Here is a 23,974-nt window from a genome sequence, read left to right as displayed (position 1 = left end):
GTTGTATTTTTACTAAATTGTCCTTTAGTTTTGTCTCTACTTAAACATAGGGATGTAGGGGTATTTTAGAACAAAAAAAAAAGTTCTGTCCAAACAAGAGAAGCCCCTTAGATAGTAGTATAGAAAACAAAAAACAAAAAAACACCCTCATTACCAATTTTGATTTTGGGGGGAAATTTCTAAAAAACTATTTTATTTTTTTAATTAAATTTGGGTCATGATTGGGTCTAATGTGCATGAGTATTGAATCCAATGAAATGTGGACATGTCACTAGTATTTGACAAATTTCCACATTTCAATGTGTTTAGTGCACCAAAAACCAAGGGCCCATTTGTTACCATTATTTAAACAACAGTTTTCAGTATTTAAATAACATAACATTTATTTTCGCACTTTTTCACCTACATGTATTTCCAAAAAATACAAACAATATAACTGGAACAACATTACCAAGTGGACCCCAAGTTAATTCCATTAATGTTTGTAGTAAATAATTAATGGTCCGTTTATATTGAAGGAGAGTAGAGGGGACTTAGGGGAGTAGAGTAGAATTAGCCTAAAATTAGTCAATTTTCAGTTAACTCTACTCTACTCTCTTCCACTCTCACTCCCTCCCCTTTCAATCCAAATAGACCCTAAAGAAAAATTTATACCAACATTCTCCTTAGGGAGAGAATTAGCACATGCCATTAGACCATAAAACTCTTAAGTAAAAAAAGAAGGGAGTTGGAATATATTAAAACTTAGTACATCCTAATTATATTAAAATTTGTTGGTAAACTCTATCAAATAAAAAATTAAAAACTTATGGGTGAACATGGACAAATCGAAACTCACTAACTATAACTAAGACCAACCAAGAAAGCTAGTCGGATGTGATCCAATGGTCAAAGTTATATCCAAAATTCCAAATAGATGACAAGAAACTTTGACAAAGTAAGTGTATTTGAATTCTCTTATATTTCGGTTGGAATATGGCATTGGTAAATAAGACCCATTTATATGGCGTTTGGTACAGGGTAATATTTTAGTATTCTCAGGAATGTTTAAAGATTCCTATGTTTGGTTGCAAATCACGCTAAGGAATCAGATGCCAGGGGAATCTGGATTCCCCTTTCAGTAGGAATGTGGATTCCCTTTAAAACAGGTAGGAATCCAAATTCCCAAACTTAAAGGAAATTGTATTTTTTATAAATTGACAATTTTAACCCTTTTTCATTATCATTTAAGCAATTAAGATAAAATATAAAACAAATTACTATGGATTAAACTCTTTTAAAATTATTATTAAGAATAAAAGCATTTAAGAATTTAAATAGTTATTTTTGTATTGTACCTGTCATTTTGAAATGTTGGACTATAATTTTAATGAATTTTTCATAATTAATAGTTTATATTTGGTTTTTCATTATTTATTTAGAGGAAGATTTTTTTTTTTTAAGAACTTGGTAGTTCACATTCAAATCTAAGGATAGAATAGGAAAATAAATAATTCATTTAAGATTCCTGAGAATAAACCAAGCATTATCATCTCACATTCCTAGGAATCTTAAGATATTCCCAATGAAACCAAACATAGGAATAGCTACATTCCTAGGAATTTAGATGCCAAGAGTAATGTGGATTTTCCCGTACCAAACGCCACATTAAGGGTATTATAAGATTTTTCCTAAACCATGAATTCGGGGATTGGGTTTGACACCACACACCCTTGAATAGGCGAGGAAGGCAATCTCGTTGTTAACACTCCATTTGTTTTGGAGTAAAATATTTTTAAATGCATGTAAATATGGTGTTTGCATTTTCAAATGTTTAGGTTACACCAAACACTTGGAAAATGAAAATATTTTAAATCGACGAAACAAATCCAAAAACCTAAACACTGTCATCAGGTCTCCATTTCAAACAAACAAAAGTTACAAAAACCATTTCAGAACCAACCTGCATAGACCTAGCTCTCCACCACAACACTTCCTTTGATTGCAGCTACCCAGATCATGCTGGAAAGCTACCTTGACCACCAACAACATCACATTTCTCCACCAAGAATCCTCCTCGTGACTTTCTTTGTCTGTATGAGATGAGCAAGAGAGAATGGTGAGAGGGTCGATGAACCTAAGAGCGATGAGCTCCTTGGTGGCTTGGTAGCTCTGGTTTGTGGGAAGATAGAACATGATAGTGATTGAGAAAAGATAACTGGAGAGTGAGAGGGAGAGTTATTGTGAGAGACAAGTGTAAAATGTTTTACACTTGATTCAAGCATAATACATTTTACACTTGGGAGGCTTAATTTTACAGTTTGACTATAAAATATTTTATAATTGACTAGATTTTACACCCAAACAAACATGGTAAAATGTGTAAAATATTATACTTCGAAATAAACAGAGCGTTAAGTTACATAACAAAGCACGTGTCGAATAACATTTAATACAATTGACAAAAATTGTTAATACTCCACCATCTGATTACATTTTCATCAACTCCCACCATTTTTTCTCCTTTCAAACTAGAGAGAAGATAATAACAAGGAAAGTATTAAAAATACTAAAACAAGGAAAGTATTAAATAGTCTTTACTTCTTCTTTTTTATCTTTCTTACTTTCAATAATAAAGACATAATAAAAATTCACTATTTACGTTACTAAACATAAATTTTAAAAAAAATACAAATACAAATATTGTATATGTTACCCAACTTTTTCATCATTCCACCCCTAAGTTGTTCATAATTTGTTTTTCTTTTATTGAAAAAAACTCAAATAAATAATTTTTTATTTGGACCGTTTGCTACGTTAGCAATTTTCATCCAAGAGATAATTAATGATATGGATTAAATTGACACAACATTAAAAACTTAGTAACCAAATTGATACAATTGAAAGGTTAGGACCAAATTGAGATATTATGTAAAGGATAGGGACCAATTTTGTAATTTATCTTTTTATATTGTCACCATTACATGCAGCAAAAAATATTTGCGCTATTTTTTCCTCTTAATTTATGATATATATATATATATATATATATATATATAATATCCATTATTACTCTATATTTCTAGGTAAAATAAAGTACTATTTTGAGAGTTTCATATCTTATAAGCTGTGTAGGCTTGTAAGAATAATCAGCAAGGTGACTGGACTGTTACATTCTAGAGATAACGTGCATAAATTATTTGTCGAGTAATGAATATGTGTGAAAGTATTGTTCATCACTCACAGTTGATCACTTTAACAAGTTGTCAAAAAATCATCTAGGAGAGTCATCTTTCTTAGTTGATTTGTGGCTAAACAAATCATTCTTCCTAAACACCAATTGGCACATATCAAAGTGTCCAAAGACTCCAAACTGCAACCCCTAATTCACTCTAGCACTATTTCAAATCATTCTTAATAATATTGATTACTTTGTACTTTCCACTATTTCAAAAGTTTGATATTGGCCAAATTATAGGAAAATTATTGGGTAATCTGAGAGTATACTTCTTCACTCATATAGAAGTGGACGAAACCCATTCTTATGTAAGAAGGAGGGAGTATACTTCCAGAGTACCCAATAACAACCCAAATCATAATGCATTATCTCAATATATTATGAACAAAAATTAGTTATAAAATTAGTAATAACTTTATTCAATAAGCCGGATTGGTTTATAATTGGTAGGCGCGTGTTCCTCTCGACACCCTAAAACGTACTCACTCAATAACACAGTTCACAAATGACTGACGAGTAGCAGCTATCTGTCTAATCACAAATTCACAAATCAGTGTCCCCATGCTCTTTCGATAAGATCATCCACTAAAAAAACGGCATTGCCACCTGTACAAGTGGATAGGTACAACGTGTCACCAACAGAGGCGTGTCTGTGATACTACACGTGTCTTCACTGATAAACGCCACAGGCACATAGCCATGCAAAGGTGGCAAAGCGTTGTCCCTTTGGCTCTCCCTATAAACCTCCTTCATTTGTCACTTCCACAATCGGTTTATTTCACAGTAAGCATAAGCATACATAAGGACCCAAAAAAAAAAAACAGTTAATTTTTCAGTTATGGATTCACAAGTATCACACCCTCATGGCCATGGTACTTACGAGCATGACCCCCACAATGTTGCCCTGCCTCCTCATAAGTACTTCGTTTATTTTTGTGTTCTATGTTTTATTTTTGTGTTAATGTGTTTGTGAATTTTTTTTTTGTTGCAGTGGCGGAAGGTGAAGATGAGCATCACCATGAGAAGAAGTCAGCGTTGAAGAAGGTGAAGGCAAAGGCCAGGAAGATCAAGGAAACGATAACTGGCCATGGTCACAACCATGACCATGATCATGATAATGATTATCATCGTGATGAGCGTCATATTCCTGATGATCATGATCTTTATGAGGAGGATGAAGAAATGTCTGAAGATCCAGAAGTTCATGGTGCAGCAAGTGTGTTTTGCACTTTTGCTTGAATTAATTAATCATATATATGCATTAAACTTCCAAAATAAAAAACGGGAATTAAACCATTGGTCCATTTAATTTTTCTATTGCTTATTTGCTTATTGCTAACCTTTGAAATTACTGGATTTGATTGGAAAATTGGACTATAGGACTATCCTAGGAGTTTGGATTTAGTACACATGCATTCATGTAAGTGTGAACAAATGGGTTTTTTTTAAGTTGAAAGTTTAAATGATTTAGACTAAGATTTTTGTATGTCCAATTTTTTTTTTTTTGAATATCTCGTAGTTCACAAAAATGTGAGAATGGCTTTGGGAATGGCTATATATCAAGAGTGTGTGTGTGTGTTTTTTACTTCCTTGTTTTATTGAATCTAAGTAGAATTATTGTGAATATGTGCAGAGTCTGGTCCTGTTCGGAGCGCTATCCCTGGCCAAGTTGAGAATATAGGGCACTCTGGGATCAACCTTGAGAGACCAACAGCCATGAGAGAGGACCCTCGAGCCCCAAAAGAGAGATGCGTGACCAAAGGCACTGAGACAATTATGGTCTTTGCTGTGCCTGGGCATGATGAAAATACAGGGCAATCTAAGGTCAACTTTGGAAAGACATTGGGAGAAGAACCGCACGCATCACAGAATACCCCTGTTGCTCCTGGAGTTAATGGGACCAAAGTCACTGACCCAACCAAAACCTTTATTCCTGGCCAAGAAGTAAGGATGGGACAACGTAAGGTCAATTTGGAAAGACCAATGGGCTTGGAGGAGGATCCTCATGCGCCGAAGGACGGACTTGAAGGTTGTACTCCTCCAAATTATCAAACCAAAGTCACTGATCCTACGGGCACAGCCTACCCGATCCAAATATTTCGGGTAATACCCGGTTCTTGATGGGTAGAACTTAATCGAGTAGGATATGGATATTACCCGAATTATTCGGGTAGGGTATGGATAATATTCATACCCGACCTGTATTTAAAAAAAAAAAACCCTAAATCTCTATCTCTCACAGTCTCACTCTAACTCAGACACTCTCTCTGCCGTCACTCTCTCTCACCGTCACTCTCTCTCTCTCTGTTCTGACTCCGTGTTGTTGAAGCCGATACCACCATCAACCGCACTGGTTCAGGTTTGTCTCTCTCTGCCCTCTTTTCCTTCTGCCTTCTCAAAACAACATTGCAATTTTTTGTCTATGGGTTTTGTATTTTCTATTCTGTAGTCGAAATTTTCATGGGTATTTTGTTTTGTTTTGATTTGGCCATATGGGTCTATATCTATTGGTAAGGCTGGGAGTGTCAATAACGAGGTTTGGTGCTTGGGTTGGTTTAGTTTTGTTAAGGAATGGTTGGAGATTTTATGTTTTTCAGAGTTCAAGGTTTGTCTAACTGAAATGCAATCAATTAACTGTTCGATGAAATGCCTCTATGAGCTGTGTATTTTGATTTTACTGAGATTTTGAGCAATTGTACGCAGATTTTGAGTTATGGTGTCATAGTGACAAGTTAGTATAGGTTAGTATAAGTTAGTATACCTTTCTTCATGATATTGTATAGGCTTGGATCACCTCGGATTGATTTTTGTTAGCATGGTTTCTTGGATTTGTCGTTAGTTACTTAGTTTTGGATGATGGCAATTCCCTTTTGAGATTTTTGCCTGCCCCAACTACCAGTCATGTTTAGTATATGATATCATTTTGGCCTTTTCCTATTCTTTTTGTTAACTTTTTTGTATTTAGGCCAGAGCAGATTTTCTTGCGTTTTCATATTTTGAAGTGGCCTTTGATTAGATTGCACCCTTTGCATAATTATACTATATTTGAGCAGAATAGGACTGTACTTATTGTCATCTTGATTCCCTTTCTGCTTGATATAGCTGGGTCAGGTTTTTTGTGTATAGAGAGCATAGATTTATTGATGGTGATAAAGAGTATTATATGGTACATGGTGGTGGGTATGTGTATAGTTCATACCTTTAGGTTCTCCCAGTTATTTTATCATTGATGATGGATGTCTTTACATATTGAATTTGGAAATGATTTCTGTAACTTAATAGGCACACCCGTCATGGGTTCAATAAATATCTAGTATATGGAGTTACTATTATATGTTTGTGTTAGGTGCTGTTTCCTGTTGTTTTATTGCATTACTATTGTTTAACTATGATAGTCAAGTATGTTTTATGTTATTTTAATCATTCCCTTGAATAGTACTATTATTATAGTCCAAGAAAGAACCTTGAGCATGTCGAACTTGTTTTTATATGTGTAATTTTCAAAATTCAGGCCCGTTGGTCTGTGTGTCATTTTCCTAAGGCCAGAGTTGTCATCTTCAGAGGGCAATTTTTGTCAATGGCAAGTGGAATCCCATGTCAGTTGAATGTGACAAATGGTGAAACAGAAGTGGTACAAATGGCAGTATGTTAGGGCCTTCAGATCACAGTAAAACAAAAGTATAGTACTTCTCAAATGGGGAAAAAATTCTGATCAAAATTGTTCAAGTAGATTATACTTTTTTTAAGTTGTTATTCAATTTCTTTTGCACAGTGTAGCATCCTGTCCCCTTGATTTAGCATTTTATATTAATGTATGTTATATTTCTTAATTTTCTTACTTACATTTTGAAGTCACATTTCTAGAATATAAGTTTGAGCACTGATTTGGGTAGAATATAAGTATGCAAATACATAATAATTGGATCAAGATATGCATATAGGTGAATCCTACACAAGATGAATACTGATGCTTTATTTCTTGATAGCAGAGATGGGACAGTACATGGGGACTCGAACGTGAATCAAAAGCTAGAGAACTTTAGTGGAGGTGCATTCTGCAAGTGTGGTGAAGAGTTGTGTCATCTCCAAGATTGAAGGGCCTAAAGCAAGCAAGGCCTTTTTTGAATGTGCTGATGGTTGCACCTGTACCACTGAATGACATTAGCAGAAGAGTCTTCACATGTAACCACTCCATGTTTTTGGATCCATAGAGTTGACTCCGATTTAGTTTAAATCTTGATTTTATGCATTTTTTTAATAGTCCTTGCAGTTGGGTTTGATAATTTGTACTTGCCCATATTCTGTTTTTAATTTCTTGGTTGTGTGATTTGAAATCAATTTGTTGGATGTATCAATGTGTTACAGAGTATTACTTATTGTGTCAAGCTTTACTTCTATAGCCTCATGGTGTTTAAGATAAGGAGACCTGCTGTCTATGCTAATTTTTTTTAATAATTTTTTATTGATTAGTTTTTTCTTTTTTAAGATAAAGCTATTGGTTAGTTTTTAAGTTAAAATGATTCGGGTAAGATTCGGGTAAGTTTCGGGTATGGATATTATTATAAAAAAAATAATAATAAATGGGTTTCGGGTAGGGTATGGATATCCATGGATAATAATTCGGGTAAGATTCGGGTATGGATATTAATGGATATTGATATTCGGGTATCCATGGGTAAGTTTTTCGGGTCGGGTATGGATCGGGTATACCCATACCCTACCCATGGCCATCCCTAGGCACAGGTCAAACCATTTTCTATACTGCAATACTAGTTGCAACAATAAATTTTCAAGAAATTGTTCTTTAATTTAAACTGTCTCTTTCCTAATGATTAGTACTAAAATCTCATCTCTTATATAACATTGTGCCGTATTATGAGAAGGCAAATTTTTCTTAATCCAATTAAAAAAAAATATATAGGAACATTTAAGTTAAGTGTAATAATAATGGGGTATATGCTATTAATTTGATATGAAATTGGATTAAATTGGACTTCAAAGGCAACAATGTTGTAAATATGACTACAACATATTCTTTTCCTAGTGATCATACATACTGCCTTGCCCCTCTTTTGAATTTTTATTAATAACCGAGAGACCAATATTTTGTCATTTGGTTTGCTATCTTTGTTAATGACATTGGTCATGGTGTGCCTTAGATCACAGGTGATGGGCATTTCCAGTAGTTAATTTATTTGCCTTTTCTTAGGGAACTTGATTAAAGTTCTTAACTAAATGAATTATTATATGCCAATTGCATCAGGTGGTGAGGAAGCTGCAGGAATCACCCCAATACTTCAGTCATTTGACAAAATGAAAGTCTATGATGAACCGAAGCCAGAATCTGCTGGAACACACCATAACTTAACCACTACAACTCATAATCAGTTCACCAATTTGCCTACTGGAAGCCATGACCAGCTCTCTCCCGAACCAGTTCCCCCAGAGGCCCAATCCATCCAAGACAATTCTCAACTCCCAGAAAGCTTTGACCCCAACAAACCAGAGGACTACATATACGAGAAACCCTCAAACCAGAGTAGCTACACTGAGAAAATCTCTTCTGCTACCTCTGCCATTGCTAACAAAGCAGTCTCAGCAAAGAATGTCGTTGCTTCTAAGCTTGGATACGGTGAGAAAGACAACAAAATGAGTAGTGAAGTTCATAAGAGTGGAAATTATACCAAGTCATCATTAGAATCAGCTTCACCAGTGGAATATGGAAAGAAAATTGCTAAAACAGATACTGAGAAATTGACCCCAGTGTATGAGAAGGTGGCTGAAGCAGGTAGTAATGTGATGTCAAAAGTGCATGGCGGTGGCACTGACAGTACTACTGGGAATGTCGTTGAATCAAAGAGTACTACTGTGGTTGAAGGGCAAGACAAAGGAGTGTCAGTGAAGGACTATTTTATGGAGAAGTTTAGGCCTAGTGATGAGGATAGGGTGCTTTCTGAAGTGATTTCAGATGCTTTGCATAAGCGAAATGAAGAACCAGAGAAGGCGGAGAAGCGGCCTATGGGGAAGGTGACGGAGTCAGAGGAGGTGTCGAGACAGTTGGAGACAAAGAGGGATGAGAATTGTGGGGAAAGCATGCAAGAGAGTTTTTTGGATAACCAGGCGCAAGGAAGTGTGGTGGACAGGCTTAGAGGTGCTGTTGGTACATGGTTTGGCTTAAGTGGAGATCCTCAATCTCAAGTTCCCCAGTCTCAAGCTCCTCAACAGTCGCATGGTAATTATTTGAGACATTTTTGTTTCTCGGAAAGAATTGTTTCATGCTCGTTTTGTACATTTCATATGCATAGCTTCCATAATTTAACTCACCATGCACCCATTTTTACATGTCCATATTTAAAACGTAAAATAAGTGATATGCATAGACAATGTACACTAACAAGAAGAATCAATGCCCTCCATTTTCTCCATTTTCTAGTGGTATATTCTAGTGGTGAAGTTTAGTGACATTCTTCCTTTTAACCTTGATAATTCGGTTAAATCTTTTACGTTTTTGGATCCAAACAAAGCTGTTGACAATTGGTTTTGTGAGATTGACATGTACAAAAATATTAGGAGAGAGAAATCAGCATGTTTGAAATGTGTTTCTAAAATATCACATTAGTCTTGGGTACTAAAGCAATATGTATGTAGATAAACACACTTGAGTGCTCTTTTGTTTTGGAGTTGGAACTGGCCGGTTAATTTGATAATTTGATTTCCTCTGTGTTTCATTACAGGTGTTGATCGTATTTCCAATTTTGCTACTGGAAATGTAGGATACAATAGCCATGCGGCAGAGGGAAGAAGACTCTAAGAGTCGAGCAACTGATGAGAAGAGAGTTGACCTTTAAAAGTCTGTTTTTAAAATCAAATGTATGGTTTGGTGTGCATGGAATAGTAATAAGTTTATGGACAATGCAGTTGTAGCAGCTATAGTTTATGTATGAATGGATTTGGATTCTGTAAAATTGTGTATGCATTGTGTAATACTCCTGAATCCGGTTTGAGATGTGGATTTTGATGAGTGTGTTGTGCATGTGTTTGTCGAGTTTAACAAATTTCGTTGATCATATTTCCCTTGCAGCCAATAATGTATCTTCACATACTGTTCAAACATCATCTCTTGTGATTATTGAATACAAATCTCCTGTAGGATTTGTATTCGTGATTATTAGAGCTTTGATGAGACTTGAGAATTTTATTGTTTGACTATGATATTTTTAAGGAGCTTTGACAACACTTTCATTTTCCAAATGTAAGTTAAGTAATAATAATCAATAAATTACTGATCTTTGATTTGGAGAGGACTTGGAATAGGAAGGGAGATTCGGGTTAACCTATTTTTGAATATTACAAACACAGAACAACGTTGTTTTAAGAGACTTAATGGAGTTTATTTAATGACAATGGAGGAAATGACTAAAATGATTATGTTGTCAAAGTTAATGGGCTAAGGTTACATTTGGTACACTTAATGTAGATTACATTAGAAATAGTCATCTTTATTACTGGAAATAAAAAAAACATTGTAATGACATAACTATTACTATTTATAAGTTTGGTTGTTACATATAGAAAGCTTGTAAATGATGATGTATAAGGAAACTTTATATTTTTGAAAATATATTAATTTTGAAACCTATTATATGTACTAAGAAATAACTATTACATCAATTTTAAAGAGGAATAACTATTCTTCAATTTAAAGAATAATTATTCTAATGTAATAACTAATCCATATAATAAAGAACAACCAAATAACCGAATTGCTATTACACATGAATAACTATTCCCTGACAGGAGCTATTACAGTATACCAAACGTACCCAAGTGACAATATTTAAACTTAGTGATATAAAATGACTATTGACCAAATTTATAGTGTGAATTCTATTTTTGCTAATATATATTCACAATCATGAATCTTCGAAATTATAAGTTAGTTCATTAGTAGTAGTCTTTTTTTTGGAAAAATAACTATAAGGTATTATCATATATATATATATATGCATATTTTCTCTCACATTGTGAAAATCTATAACTCACTTGTGGGGCCTACAAATTGTAGAAGAGGAATTTATGTACTTAATATATAAGATAATTATTTCAACAACAACAACTATGTTTTAGTCCCAAAAATTTAAGATTACTATTCATTATGAACAAAGAAAATAATTATACTCCAATATTTTGATCAAATTCTCATAAATATGCATATTATGATAAGCTGTAATTTAGTACCAAAATCATTTATCATTATCACATAATTAGAAATTATTCACACAAATGTTTTTGAAATGAAAAAAAAAAAAAACAGATTCTAAAAGAAAACTCGTAATTTTAATTTTAGGTCAAACTCTAATTTTGGTATATTTGTCATAGTTTCAATTTTGTCCCTATACATTCAATTGTGTCAATTCATTTTTCAATTGTGTCAATTTATATTAAGAAATTAGCTTAATTAAGATTAAAATTAACTTAATTAGTTTTAAAATTGATGGAAAAATTTAACAATTGATAATTAAAGAATAAAATGATACTAAATGTATATTCACGAAAGTGAAATGATGCCAATTGTTGGAGAAAAATAAGTGCTGCCTGGATTTTTTTTTAGAAACCTTGGATTAATTTATAACATTCTTGAGTGTTAATTTATAATTGGATTCATTACACTTGGGTTTAGTACTATTAGTTGGTGAAAAAGTAAAGCTATTGTGCACTATTCACAAATTTACACCCAAAAAGTCAAGTATGTTATATTGTGAAATTGGATATGAGTGTAATTTTTCATTTCCAAAAGTAAAGAGAAGTACGTTCACAATATTTTCGCAACAAATTTTAAGTAGTAAGTTATTATTTGTTCTAAATTAAACTCACTTTTGAAATTACTTTTTTACCTATAGTAACACTAAGTACCAACATGCTGAGTAAGATTTGTTGTGAAAATATTGTGAAGATAACATTTTTTTATATAAGATAGAAATTCTAATTTAGCCTCATCTAAGGATATATGTGTGTGAAATTTTCCCTTAGAAACTTGAACCCTGACCTTTACTCCACACCTCACAAATACACTTATACTTATAGAGTGATTATCACGCCAAAAGTATACAGTGATAACATTACATTTCTTAAAATGAGTGTAATTATCTGTTTTTGGAGGTAAAACTATAATTAAAAATTGTGCATTTAACTCACAATTTCAGTTCAAATTCACTAATGTAAGGCGTGTGTGCATAATTAACACTGCGGTTAAAAGTAAAACCAGGGTCTAAAACAGTGTAATTTTGCTGAAATACCAAAATCACCTCCCCATTCCCCGTGCCACGAAGGGCATTTTTGCTTTCTCTCCCAAATAGAGTGTTCCATTTCCTCTCTTTCTCTTATACCCAGCAAAAACCTCAGAACTCAGGTGGGACTTTTAGAGCCAGCTCGAAGTGACTGTAGCTTAATTCCAAGTAAGTCCTCCGCCACAGCCTTCAATCCTGTACTTTCTTTTTTTCAACGAATCAAACTCATATACTTCACAAGGAAGAGCTTCACTCGATGAACATTTCTTATTATTCGATTCAACCCCATTTGTGTATCTGGGTCTTTTCATTTTAATGGCTATCGCTCATTTTTTGGAGCTCTATATGCTAAGAATTCTTTTTCTGTTACTGGGTTTCTTGGATTTGTTGGCTACTTTCAATTTTCATGAACTCTATATTCCTAATTGGTCCAAGACTAGTTCACAAGTTGTCATGTTTTTTGGTCGTTTCGAGGAAATTGTGCGACCGGGGTTTTGATGGGGATAAGGTTGATAATGGGTTTGGATGCATTGAGGAATCCTTGAAAACAATGTGGAAATATTCGGATTCTGATCCCATTTTGGATGAAAAACCCAATACCAGTGAGGATGGGAGTTTCATCCGGGGACATTTCTCGGTTAGGCAGAGTTTTTTTGATAATGTAAAGAGTGATGCTAATAGGGTTCTTGATATTCTTGAGCAAGATGGGCCGGGGTTCGATACCAAATTGGCTCTAGAAGAGTTGTGTATAAGGGTTTCGGGGCTGCTTGTGAGGGAAGTTCTGTTGGGAATTTTGAGGAATGTAAATTATGCGAATAAGATGCGGTGTGCGAAATTGGGGTATAAGTTTTTCGTGTGGTCTGGTCAGAGGGAGAATTATAGGCACACGGCGAACTCTTACCATTTAATAATGAAGATATTTGCAGATTGTGAGGAGTTTAAGGCAATGTGGAGGCTAGTTGATGAGATGATTGAGAATGGGTTCCCAACTACAGCTCGTACGTTTAATATACTTATATGTACTTGTGGTGGGGCGGGATTGGCTAGGAAGGTTGTGGAGAGGTTCATTAAATCAAAGACGTTTAACTTTAGGCCATTCAAACATTCATACAATGCGATTCTACATTCCCTTCTTACGGTTAACCAGTACAAGTTGATTGAGTGGGTGTATCAGCAGATGATAGTTGAGGGTCATTCTCCGGATATTCTAACGTATAATGTTGTCATGTGTGCAAAGTATAGGTTGGGGAAGTTGGATCAGTTTCATAGACTGCTTGATGAAATGGGTAGGAGTGGTTTTTCTCCAGACTTTCATACATATAATATTCTTCTTCATGTCTTGGGTAAAGGTGACAAGCCACTTGCAGCTCTTAATCTTTTGAATCACATGAAGGAAGTAGGTTTTGATCCTAGTGTTCTTCACTTCACCACGTTGATAGATGGACTTAGCAGGGCTGGAAATTTGGATGCCTGCAGATATTTTTTTAATGAAATGACAAAGAATGGGTGTATGCCAGATGTGGTTTCTTACACTGTAATGATCACAGGATATATTGTGGCCGGGGAGCTAGAGAAAGCTCAAGAAATGTTTGATGAGATGATAATCAAGGGACAGCTTCCAAATGTATTCACATACAATTCCATGATTCGTGGTTTTTGTATGGCTGGAAAATTTGAAGAGGCGCGCTCAATGCTTAAGGAAATGGAATCTAGAGGTTGTAATCCAAATTTCCTTGTGTACAGTACCCTAGTGAGTAATTTGCGAAATGCTGGAAAGCTTTCTGAAGCTCATCAAGTAATAAGACATATGGTGGACAAGGGACAATATGTCCATCTTCTCTCAAAGATCAAGAAATACAGGAGATGCTAAAGTGGCAAACTATGTATCTGGAGATTATTCATGTAACCTCATAGCAACATAACTTATTCATCCAGCTCAGTTAGACACCATGTACCTGTTGGCAATTTCAGTCATAGAAGCAAAAAGAGTAAAGTTTGCACAACTTTTTTTCCCCTAATATTGTTATGATTATCTTTTCCATGCTTAGTGATTGATATATAAAAAAGAGCGAGTAGGTCCATGCTTTCTTAATTTGTGAGTTTTTTTTCTTTTCATGTGATTGATTGGATCAATACTGAGTTGAAATAGTCATTCATTTCTTATGCTTCATTGTCTTTGAAAATCAGCAGTTCCTTCAAGTTCTATACATACTGTAGATGTATTTTCAGTTATTACTCTTCCTTATCACTTACGTTTTTTCTGGTATTATCAGGAGTCAATAAGAGCTGTAGATAAACATTCATCCTTTGACCATAGCTACAGTTTAAGGTTTGATCATTAGTGCATGAAATAATGAACATTTTCTAGGGAGGAGTTGAATAATAGAGCTGATATTGATGGAAGATTTGCGCTTGAATCCCAATAATGAAGCAACTCTTATGAAGTGATAACTTTATATTTCTCTAACTATGTCCACTTATCTATCTCTCCGCATAAAATACAAGAAACATTAAATCTAACAATTAAAAGGAAAATTAGAAACAACCTGCTTGTCTGAAGCATGCAGAGTCTATTAGGTAGAATATTTATTACTAGTCAGTTGTTAAAATTCAGGTCTCTACTACTACTTGTAAAAAAAAAAGAGGTACTCTGTTATGAAAAAACAAATCCTTCCACCCGAAAGTTTCTGGCTCAAATACCTATGTTTGTAGTATGGATTTTAATTGACTTGCTCAAATAGTTAAAAAACATTTCTGCAGCTCAACTAATACATCTTGTGAAACCGTGAAAATGCCTTAATGAGAACTATATTCATCTTCTATTATGAAAATATTGCTTTATTTTCACAAGCAAGGATTTAGTGACAAACAGTATGTAGTTTAAGCCAATGAGCTCTAGCTCAAGTAGCACTTCCTCCCCCCATAAAAATCTGGGTTCAAGATTGACTCGTCACAAGTGTAGCTTAGCAATAAAAAGAAAAACATAGCTTTTATATATGTGTGTGTGTGTGTAAATCTTTTGTTAAAATTTTAATTTGGTTTACTATTGTTGTGCAAGTGATATTCTAAGCTGCAACATCCCTAGTTTTTCATGCCTAATCATGTGTTCTAAACCTTTCATACCTTTTTTTCTCCTTACAATTATATCCTTTTCTTTGCCTGAATGGGTCACATCCTACCAATCATGGTGTACCTGATGCTTATGCCGTACTTTCCTTGAAGTATCACATATGTATTCATTGTTTAAAGTATTTTCAAGGTTATGAAGCATGTGATGTGATGGAAGTATCTAAAGAAATACCGTATCATTGTTAAGTATCTGAAACATTTAGAAGTATTGACGCGAAGCAGTTGTTACCTAATCATGGAAATCTGACTGAAGTGGGTGCTATGCTGATTTGACTAATGCTTCTGTCTTATGTTTCCAAACTTTAGTTACTGTTCAATGCTAGCAAAAATTGCTCCGAATAGCCTCTCATCATTCAGTCAATTACACGGCCATTGACATTTGAGAAGAGCAGAAGGCAAGTTGATGTTATATTGTTAAATGGTAATCTTGGACACCCGATGCCTCTCCCATTTCTGCATTTTTTTTCCATGGGTCTTATACCGTTTGGTTTTCTTTTTGTTGTCTAGTGGGTAGCTAGGTGATTACTATTGTTTTTCACCTTTTGTGTCAAGTTATAAGTATTATTCTGGAAAATTTAGTACCGTCTGTTCTTGTTTGCTCATTTTGCTTAGTATAGTTCTGTTACTCTTTGTTGTGTTGGTGTAATTAGACTGCCATTCCTTTTGACCTTCATGCATTTTTGTCTTGTGTCACTTTGTAGCTATAATGAATATATTTTAAGACGCTTACTTTAGGATCTTTACTTTTCATGGATTGTTGGAAATCTTTTGAACCTTTTGGCTTTCCCTTCATTCTTATGTGATGGTGAAATATCTTCTAAAGCTGATTATGTATTCAAAAGTTAAAATTGAGAAAAAGCTAGCCCAAAAATTTTCGATTGAGGACAAAATGGGGAATTTGTCCACATGTATCTGTGGTGGCTTGAGGAGGATTTGTAGATCAAGGGTTTAGAGTTCTAGAGAAAAGGTTAAGGCTCAGATTGGCTACGGTTTGATTAATTTTTTTAATGGTTATTTGGTAGAGAAAATATGTGGTTTTTATGATTTTGATAGGCAAGAGAAAGGGCTTGACTTGGGATTGTGAGGATGAAGGAAAAGAGAGTAATGGATGGCATTCAAGGGCTGTATGAACACTGAACAGTATCCACAAATGGTAGTACAAGAAAGAGAAGAAGACATGAGAGGAGAAAGTGAGAAAAGAACACACGAAGGCCAACATGCCTCAATGCTCAAAACACACAATATTTTGAATAATTAACTCCATCTATTCTTCTAGAACATTGAACATGTATATAAGGACTCAACCTATTATCATGGGTGGGGTTCTGTATCTGAGGTTTACTCACTAGGGGTGGGTCCAAAGGGCTATTCCTTGGTGAGGTTCCACATCACCAAAAATATATAAGGACTCTTTCTTGTATTTGTAATGTCAGGAATCCTAGTTTGACAAGTAAATTAAAATTTTAATAAGGTAATAGCTAATAAAATACTAACTTGGACTCAAAGAAAATAAAACTTGAGATAACAAATTCTAGACTCAAACAAATTATTAAATACCCTTAATTCACAGGGATTGTTGAAAATATGGTCTTGCCCATAATACATAATTTACCATAACTTGTTAAATAAAACCCAAAATTAAAAAAAAAAATGTTAGCTTATGACATATATAACTAGTCCTTTAAAACTACAAGACTTTTACTTCTACTGGGCTTCACATGTGGGCCCCATAAAATAAGTTGTAAATAGAAGAATTTAAAAAGTAGTAACAAATTAATCTTCTATGGCTGCATCAATTGCTGATGGTAGTTTCCACTCAAATACCCCAGTTTGTTCTCCCAAAAGGAAGAAATTACACCATTTTCTTGCTGGTCATCTGTAAGGGATATTTACCCACCATTAATGCCTTGGCTGGTAAATTGGATATACTTTGATTTGTTTTTATGAATCTACCTGCTTACTAATGATTGTAACTTTAATTAGTTTGTATGAAGTTTCTTTAGACTTCATGAATTTGTTTAACTTCATGGTTCAGTCAAATTGGAGCTTATGTTCCTCAAACTTCCATGAATTAATGTCCTCTCCAGGACCTTAAATCCTTGTGTGCAATGATTTGTATACACACCTGCTCTTTACTGGTGATATCTAAGTCTTAATTTCTTGGATGACCCAAGTTAAAAGATTGAGATTTTGCTTCTTCTTCTCTCTAAGATTTTTTTAGTAATGATACTTACGTAGAGGTAAACTGAAAAGCAATTAAGGTTGTTTTGGTTTTGCAGCATGGGTAGGATAAGGGTGATGCTGTTGGTTGTTGGGGTAAAGTGTGATAGAATTAAAGTGGAGTTTGTTATGAAGGTGCGGGGTGCATGGTGTCAAAGATTGGTCCCACTAGTAGTGGTAGTGGCGTGCATCATGGTGGTTCTAATGTAGAAATGGTGGCATCAGTGGCATAGCATAGGTGAAGCAATAGTTATGGTTTTATGTGTAATATAGTAATTCAGAGGCAGTTGTGGTCAGAATCTGAGTTAGAGTTGGTGGTAGTGGAGAGCCATGGTATGATAAGGTAGTGATAGAAGTTAAGTGGTATCAGAGTCTGAGTTAGAGTTGGTAGTGGAGAACCATGGTATGATAAGGTGGTGATGGAAGTTAAGTGGTACCAGAGTCTGAGTTAGAGCTGGTAGTGGAGAACCATGTTATGATATGGTAGTGATGGAAGTTATGTGGTGTCGATACTTCTGATGATGACAATGCATGATGGTGTATATGTGCCATGTCATTTAACAATTGCATTCCACCCAATAAGGATGGTATTTGTTTTTAAATGATGGGGCAATGTGGCAGCATATAATGTACACCTTTATATTGTAAAAGACTAAATTTTTACCATTATTATCCCTCTCCATTTGAAACAAATGGAAATGATACTAATAATTGCAGGACTCATGCAACAAATTGATGCTACTAAGTACGAACTATGTCTAGCATAAAACATGTTGTTGATCAATAAAAGTTCCTAACTTTATCTTGTCAGAGAGAGAGAAAGCATTCCCACTAAAGGCTGAGGATTGTATGATACACTAAACCTGTATTATTGATATATATATCTATGGCATTGGAAATCTCTAAAGCTGTTGTTTTTGTATTACCTTTGTTTAATTTCTCTAGTTTATGTGACCAAAATAGAAGTAAGAGATTATTAGGTGCAGTGAGTCTCTATTTCTTACATGAGATGTGCTACCACTAACACTGAAATCAACTGGGATATTTCAGGCCAATGCGTTATTTTCCAGTGGCATCAACCCAGTCATCATTGGTGAACTGCAATCCTGAATCAAGCATCTGACTCTGTAGAATCTTAAAATTTGTGGCTGAAAATTTGGGATGGGGATACCCTTTGGCTATTGCTTTGCATATGCATGTCTACCACATTTTGTTGCCCTGTAACCTCAAGGATTCCTGAGTGTATTTCTTCCACTTCTAATATTCCAGATGATCATTGAACCGCTACAATCTCCAGTCATTCACCAGGTTGAGTTCTCATGGCAAGTTGTTGCTGTTATTTGAGTAGTTTCTTTAATCCAAAGATAACAAATGGCTTCAGTCATTTGCCAGCTTGAGTTCTCATGGCATGTTGTTGCTGTTTTTTGAGAAGTATCTTTAATTCAAATATATCAAATGGCTGACACCCCAAAATTTTGGAACTAAGGTGTATTTGTTGTATAACAAATGGCCACACAATATGGGCTAGTTGTCCCCTTACCCATAAGCATCTGTGAGGTTGATATCTTATGTCCATACAAATCCACTATTACAGTGACCATGTCCTGTTATTGTTTTAATTGTAATGAGTTTTGTCTTGTAGAGCTATATACCCTCCTGGAAAAGCATGGAAGACTTAGTATATTCATTCAAGTCTATATAATATGTACTTATCACTGAGTTACTAGCATGTCTTAAGTTCCAATCCAGAGCTCTCTTTATTTTTTACATCATGACCTAATGGAAGGAATTTACATGATTGTTGGCTTGTGCAGTGTTTGACCTCACTTTCTCACATATAGGCAAAAAAGGCTAAGCAGCTACTTGAGCCATTGAGTCAGCAATAATGTGGTTTTAAGGTCAGGAATATTTTCTCCAATGAACATTAGTAACTATGGATTAGAATTTACTTGCAAAACATATGCTGAAATTGTTTTCGAGATACAGACGTATATATGTAGACGATCAGACACACAAACACATATATGCGTTGGGTTCATGCTATAGTTAATGTGACTCTTTGTAATATTAAATCAATTAAAAAATTTGTTTAGAATTAATATTTTGTCAAGTCTACAGTTGGATTAAATTCTTTTCATGTGCTCATCATGCATGAAAAAGTCTACATTAATCGGATATCATTTACCATCCTTTTTTTTATAATAAGTATCATTTACCATCCAATTTAAAATTCATAGATTTAGTAGATTTTTATATTACAAGAAAAACTTATTTTTGAATATTTTCTAAATGAGGCAGTTTTAGTATCTGTTTGGATACAGTGTTTCCCCTATGCGTTTGCATTAGGCGTTTCCAAACGGTGGGACCCACGCTACAGTAGCAATGCATTAAACGCCAAGACTGAAGAAAAAAGGTGTAGCTTTTTTTCCTGAGTGCACCGTTTCAATAAAACAAACCATGTGTGTACTGTTCATGACCCAATTCTGTTGGAGAAACGCGTTGCTACTTGAGAAGAGGCTGAACGGTGCGTTTTGGTATTACTACACCCATCATCACCCACGAAACACACAGAAGCTCTGATCACAACGACACGGCGCGCGTTGGATTGTCGTCTCCAACGGCTAATTTCTCAGTACAACAATTCTGATTAGGTAATGCAAACTGTGTTGCTCCTATATTGGAGGAGATTACTGTTCAACCTTAAACAGAGTCCTCTGCTCCATCTGGGGATCACCTTTCTCCCTTCTTCAATCCAAAAGCAATCTATAACCCCATGGTAGTTGGTGATGAAGTTGGTGGATACTGTGAAAAAAAAAAAAAAAAGTGTAGTCTCAGCTCTTAGAGCAGAAAAATGAGTCGTGAGTTGGATATTGTTTTCTTCTTTTGCATATTTGTTAGTTGAGTTGATTGTGTCGGAATTGTCTGTTGAGCCTTGTCTTCAACTGTGGCGGATCTGTTTTTTTTTTTTTTTAATGAAATCTTACTGATTTATCAAAAAAGAGAAGTTTTGTTTTCCTTTGGAATGGAGTTTTTTTCATGCTGTTTAAGAGATGGGCATTGGATGCATATGCCAGATGTTGATAGAGTTTGGAAGGGTAACCTTCTTTTGGGTCTGATTACCTTGCCTATACCCTTGGGTGGAAGCAATTATAAGAGACGTGTTTTTAACTCCTTCAGGTGTCAACAGCACCTCAGGGTTCCCCCTCCCTCCATGCTCTGTCTTTCGATTAATTTCCAAAATATAAAATAATTTTTATTATTAATTATGTTTTCTTGACTACAAAATGCTTAAAATTTGAAATTGGAAAATATATAAGTTCTTTTCTGTTTTTCTTATTTTTATTAGTTATATTACTAAATTCAATTACAAGATTTAAAATAAAATTTTAAATGAAGGCTAAGTATGTTTGTATGTTTAGGGACTATATAGCAACAAAAACAAGAAACAAATTATACTCATCTTTCTGCTATATTTTTTCTATTTTGACTGTGCCCTATAATTAATATACTTTGATGGAAAATAATTGAATTATAATAGTGAATAAAGTATATGAGATAGAAAGGCAAACTCCTTACAATCTAATACTATATAGTATATGTATATTAAAAGTATTGGAGAATCTAATTTCTGTAAAGATAAAGATTTTTTGATAACACAAATATTTTGTCAATACTTGGATATGGTACTTATTTGCGACCAATAGCGACAACTATAAAACCTCCTACCAAATGTATGAAGTTTCAGAGAATTCCTAATGATGCAGTTGTCAACGTCACAAAAATGGCCATAAGAGCTAGAGAGATAGTTACTCATTTTCGACATTGGCATATTTTTCTCTTGAAAAAGAAAAATAGAGGTAAGGTGCATATGTAAGTATTCAATATAATTGAAGAAATAAGAAAGCTAAATAACATCAACCTAATAAGCAATCTCATTTAATCTATCATCAATTTACAAAAATCTCCCATCTCTTTTCAAATTTTATTTGAACTTTACTCTCCCACGAATTCCCCCATTGAAATTATGTAATCATTCCAAATTCACCATTAATAAATATTAGTCTCAAGAGAAATTCATGGTAAAATGATGGGATACGTTCAAAATTGCTAGAGTACTTAATTTTATTCAACAGCAAACAACTTCCCAAGCAAACAATTTCAATTTTTGATTGAAAGATCAAATATTCAATCAGAATTTTACCAAACATTCTCCAAGAAAGTGGTAAAGTAAAAACCAAAGGGTACCTTCTCTCAGCTCAGTGGAGAAAATGACAAAAACAGTAACCAAGAAAGTTCAAGTGTAGCACCTAGAAATTGAACCCCTGGCTAGGCTATAGATTCACATTCACAACATCCAATTTACTACTGCTGACTGACTGACTATTAGCAATTCAATCAATCAAAATGTGCCCTAAAGATCAAAACTTTGTAAAAAGAAATCAAATGAACCCATTAACAAGAACTGAAATTCCAGCAAATGAATAGAGAGGACTAAACTTGCACTCTATCAAATCAAATGAACTAAATTCCAGCAAATGAAAAGAAACCTATTAACAAGAACTGAAATTCGAACAAAACAGGATAGAAAATAGTGAATTTTTTTTTTTTGAGAACACTCACCTTAGGGAAGTGGGTTTCGCTTTTTTTTTTTTTTTGCTTTTGGTTTTTGAGCTTAGGCTAATTCAGCTTCTCTTTCATATGTGTCCTAGTTCCCAACTGCCATTCATTTCAAGTTTCAAGGAGTACTGCCATGGCCCATGGGTGGGAGAGGAGTGAAATTGGGGAAGAGGGTGAAATGGGTTTATGGAAGGAAGAGTACACCAGAGGGAACCCGATCTTTGCTAGCGTTGCACTGGGTTGTCTTCCTCGTGGATTTCTCTGGTGGGCGTGGACTTCTCTTCTTGAAGACACAGGCGTTAGGGTGGGAGAGGAATGAATAGAGAGAGAGAGAGAGAGAGAGAGAGAGAGAGAGAGAGAGAGAGAGAGAGAGAGAGAGAGAGAAAAACTCGTGCTTAATACTTTTAGCTGAGCTACAGTAGTCAGCCCCAAAAATAATCAGCTAGCGTTTTAAAATTATTTGTTACAGTGTTTTCAGTTTTCATCAAAATCAGTGGTATTCAAACGGATCCTTAATCTTTAAAAATGATGAACATGTAAAGATTATGTAATCTAATGGTGCATTTGGAAAATTAATGATCCAATGGAAGGTTATTGAGTAATATAATATTGTAAAATATTTACACCAGCTCTCTCTCTCTCAAATAGAGTTACAATATAAATCATGTTCATTTCATACTGAAAACCAGATCCATTATGACTGAAATAGCATTAGGCTAGTAATAACCTAATTGTGAGGCCTAAATTAAAATACAAAACAAAGAACAGCCTCTCTCTCTTATATGACTCTTAAAAGCTTTCCTGTCCCTATAGAGATGCTTCAGGGGGAAATTCTTTTTAATTGGTAATACGGAAGTATAATTTTGTTGTGTATTGGCTGTGGAGCCTAATAGAGCATCTACAGCAGTGGAGTTAAAAATTTAGCAATTTAGCTCCACCAAAAGTTACTTTATCTATTTTACCTACACACATGCTGCAGCAGTGGATCTATTTTAGCTTTCAACACAATAAAATAATATAAACATCACAATAAAATAATATATCTACCACAATAAAATAATACATCTCACTACAATAAAAATACCACAATAAAAAGGTAATGTGAATACAAAATAAAAAATTAATTTTTTTTAGCTCTTATGAACAGTGCACATCTATCTATAGATGTGCAAGAATATTTAAAAAATATAAATTTAAATTCCACTTCTTTACGCTTTTTTTGTATTTTGGTGGAGCTAAAATAACTATATAGTTATTTAGCTCCACTGCTGCAAGTGCTCTAATTAATTATGAACTTATAGGTGCATGCATTGCACAATTCTGGTAGTTTAAATGGATTTCTAGAATCTTGAATAAACTATTCGTGGTCATAAACGACGGCTTTTCTCACACATGCATGAGACATTTCCATAAATCTTACTGCTATCAGATGTATAACTTCAAATTATGTAGAGGTGGGTCAAAATAAAAAATTTCAAAATATTAACTTTCTTGGACATGGATC

General features: G+C 34.3%; 2 protein-coding genes across 5 annotated transcripts; both read left to right on the top strand.

Annotated features, from left to right (window-relative positions):
* The first annotated feature begins 3,935 nt into the window (after positions 1-3,935).
* LOC142618521 (low-temperature-induced 65 kDa protein-like) lies at positions 3,936-10,453 on the top strand. Its single transcript, XM_075791468.1, has 5 exons — positions 3,936-4,089; positions 4,209-4,433; positions 4,851-5,294; positions 8,478-9,449; positions 9,952-10,453. The coding sequence occupies exons 1-5, from the start codon at positions 4,056-4,058 to the stop codon at positions 10,026-10,028; spliced, it is 1,752 nt and encodes a 583-aa protein (XP_075647583.1). The 5' UTR covers positions 3,936-4,055; the 3' UTR covers positions 10,029-10,453.
* A 2,093-nt stretch (positions 10,454-12,546) lies between these two features.
* LOC142620939 (pentatricopeptide repeat-containing protein At3g60050-like) lies at positions 12,547-21,058 on the top strand. Of its 4 annotated transcripts, none has more exons than XR_012841665.1 (5): positions 12,547-14,492; positions 15,940-16,054; positions 18,904-19,161; positions 19,668-19,751; positions 20,152-21,058. XR_012841665.1 is itself a non-coding variant. In XM_075794260.1 (1 exon), exon 1 carries the CDS (start codon positions 12,911-12,913, stop codon positions 14,372-14,374), a length of 1,464 nt encoding a protein of 487 aa, XP_075650375.1. In that variant the 5' UTR covers positions 12,547-12,910; the 3' UTR covers positions 14,375-14,593. The 4 variants fall into 4 exon arrangements, 1 of the variants encoding a protein (XP_075650375.1); XR_012841666.1 differs by having other exon boundaries at positions 15,940-16,028; positions 20,152-21,057; XR_012841664.1 differs by lacking the exon at positions 15,940-16,054 and having other exon boundaries at positions 20,152-21,055.
* Positions 21,059-23,974: the final 2,916 nt, after the last annotated feature.

The sequence above is a fragment of the Castanea sativa genome, chromosome 12, assembly GCF_040712315.1.
Source record: "Castanea sativa cultivar Marrone di Chiusa Pesio chromosome 12, ASM4071231v1".
NCBI lineage: Eukaryota > Viridiplantae > Streptophyta > Magnoliopsida > Fagales > Fagaceae > Castanea > Castanea sativa.
This window is presented reverse-complemented; position numbering and strand designations above follow the sequence as displayed.

Excerpts from the sequence above, each read along its gene's own strand:
- LOC142618521 (XM_075791468.1), top strand. The coding sequence starts at position 4,056 with ATGGATTCACAAGTATCACACCCTCATGGCCATG. Across the intron at positions 4,090-4,208 it reads ATCACACCCTCATGGCCATG|TGGCGGAAGGTGAAGATGAG; the intron begins GTACTTACGAGC and ends TTTTTGTTGCAG. Across the intron at positions 9,450-9,951 it reads AGCTCCTCAACAGTCGCATG|GTGTTGATCGTATTTCCAAT; the intron begins GTAATTATTTGA and ends GTTTCATTACAG.
- LOC142620939 (XM_075794260.1), top strand. The coding sequence starts at position 12,911 with ATGAACTCTATATTCCTAATTGGTCCAAGACTAGTTCACAAGTTGTCA.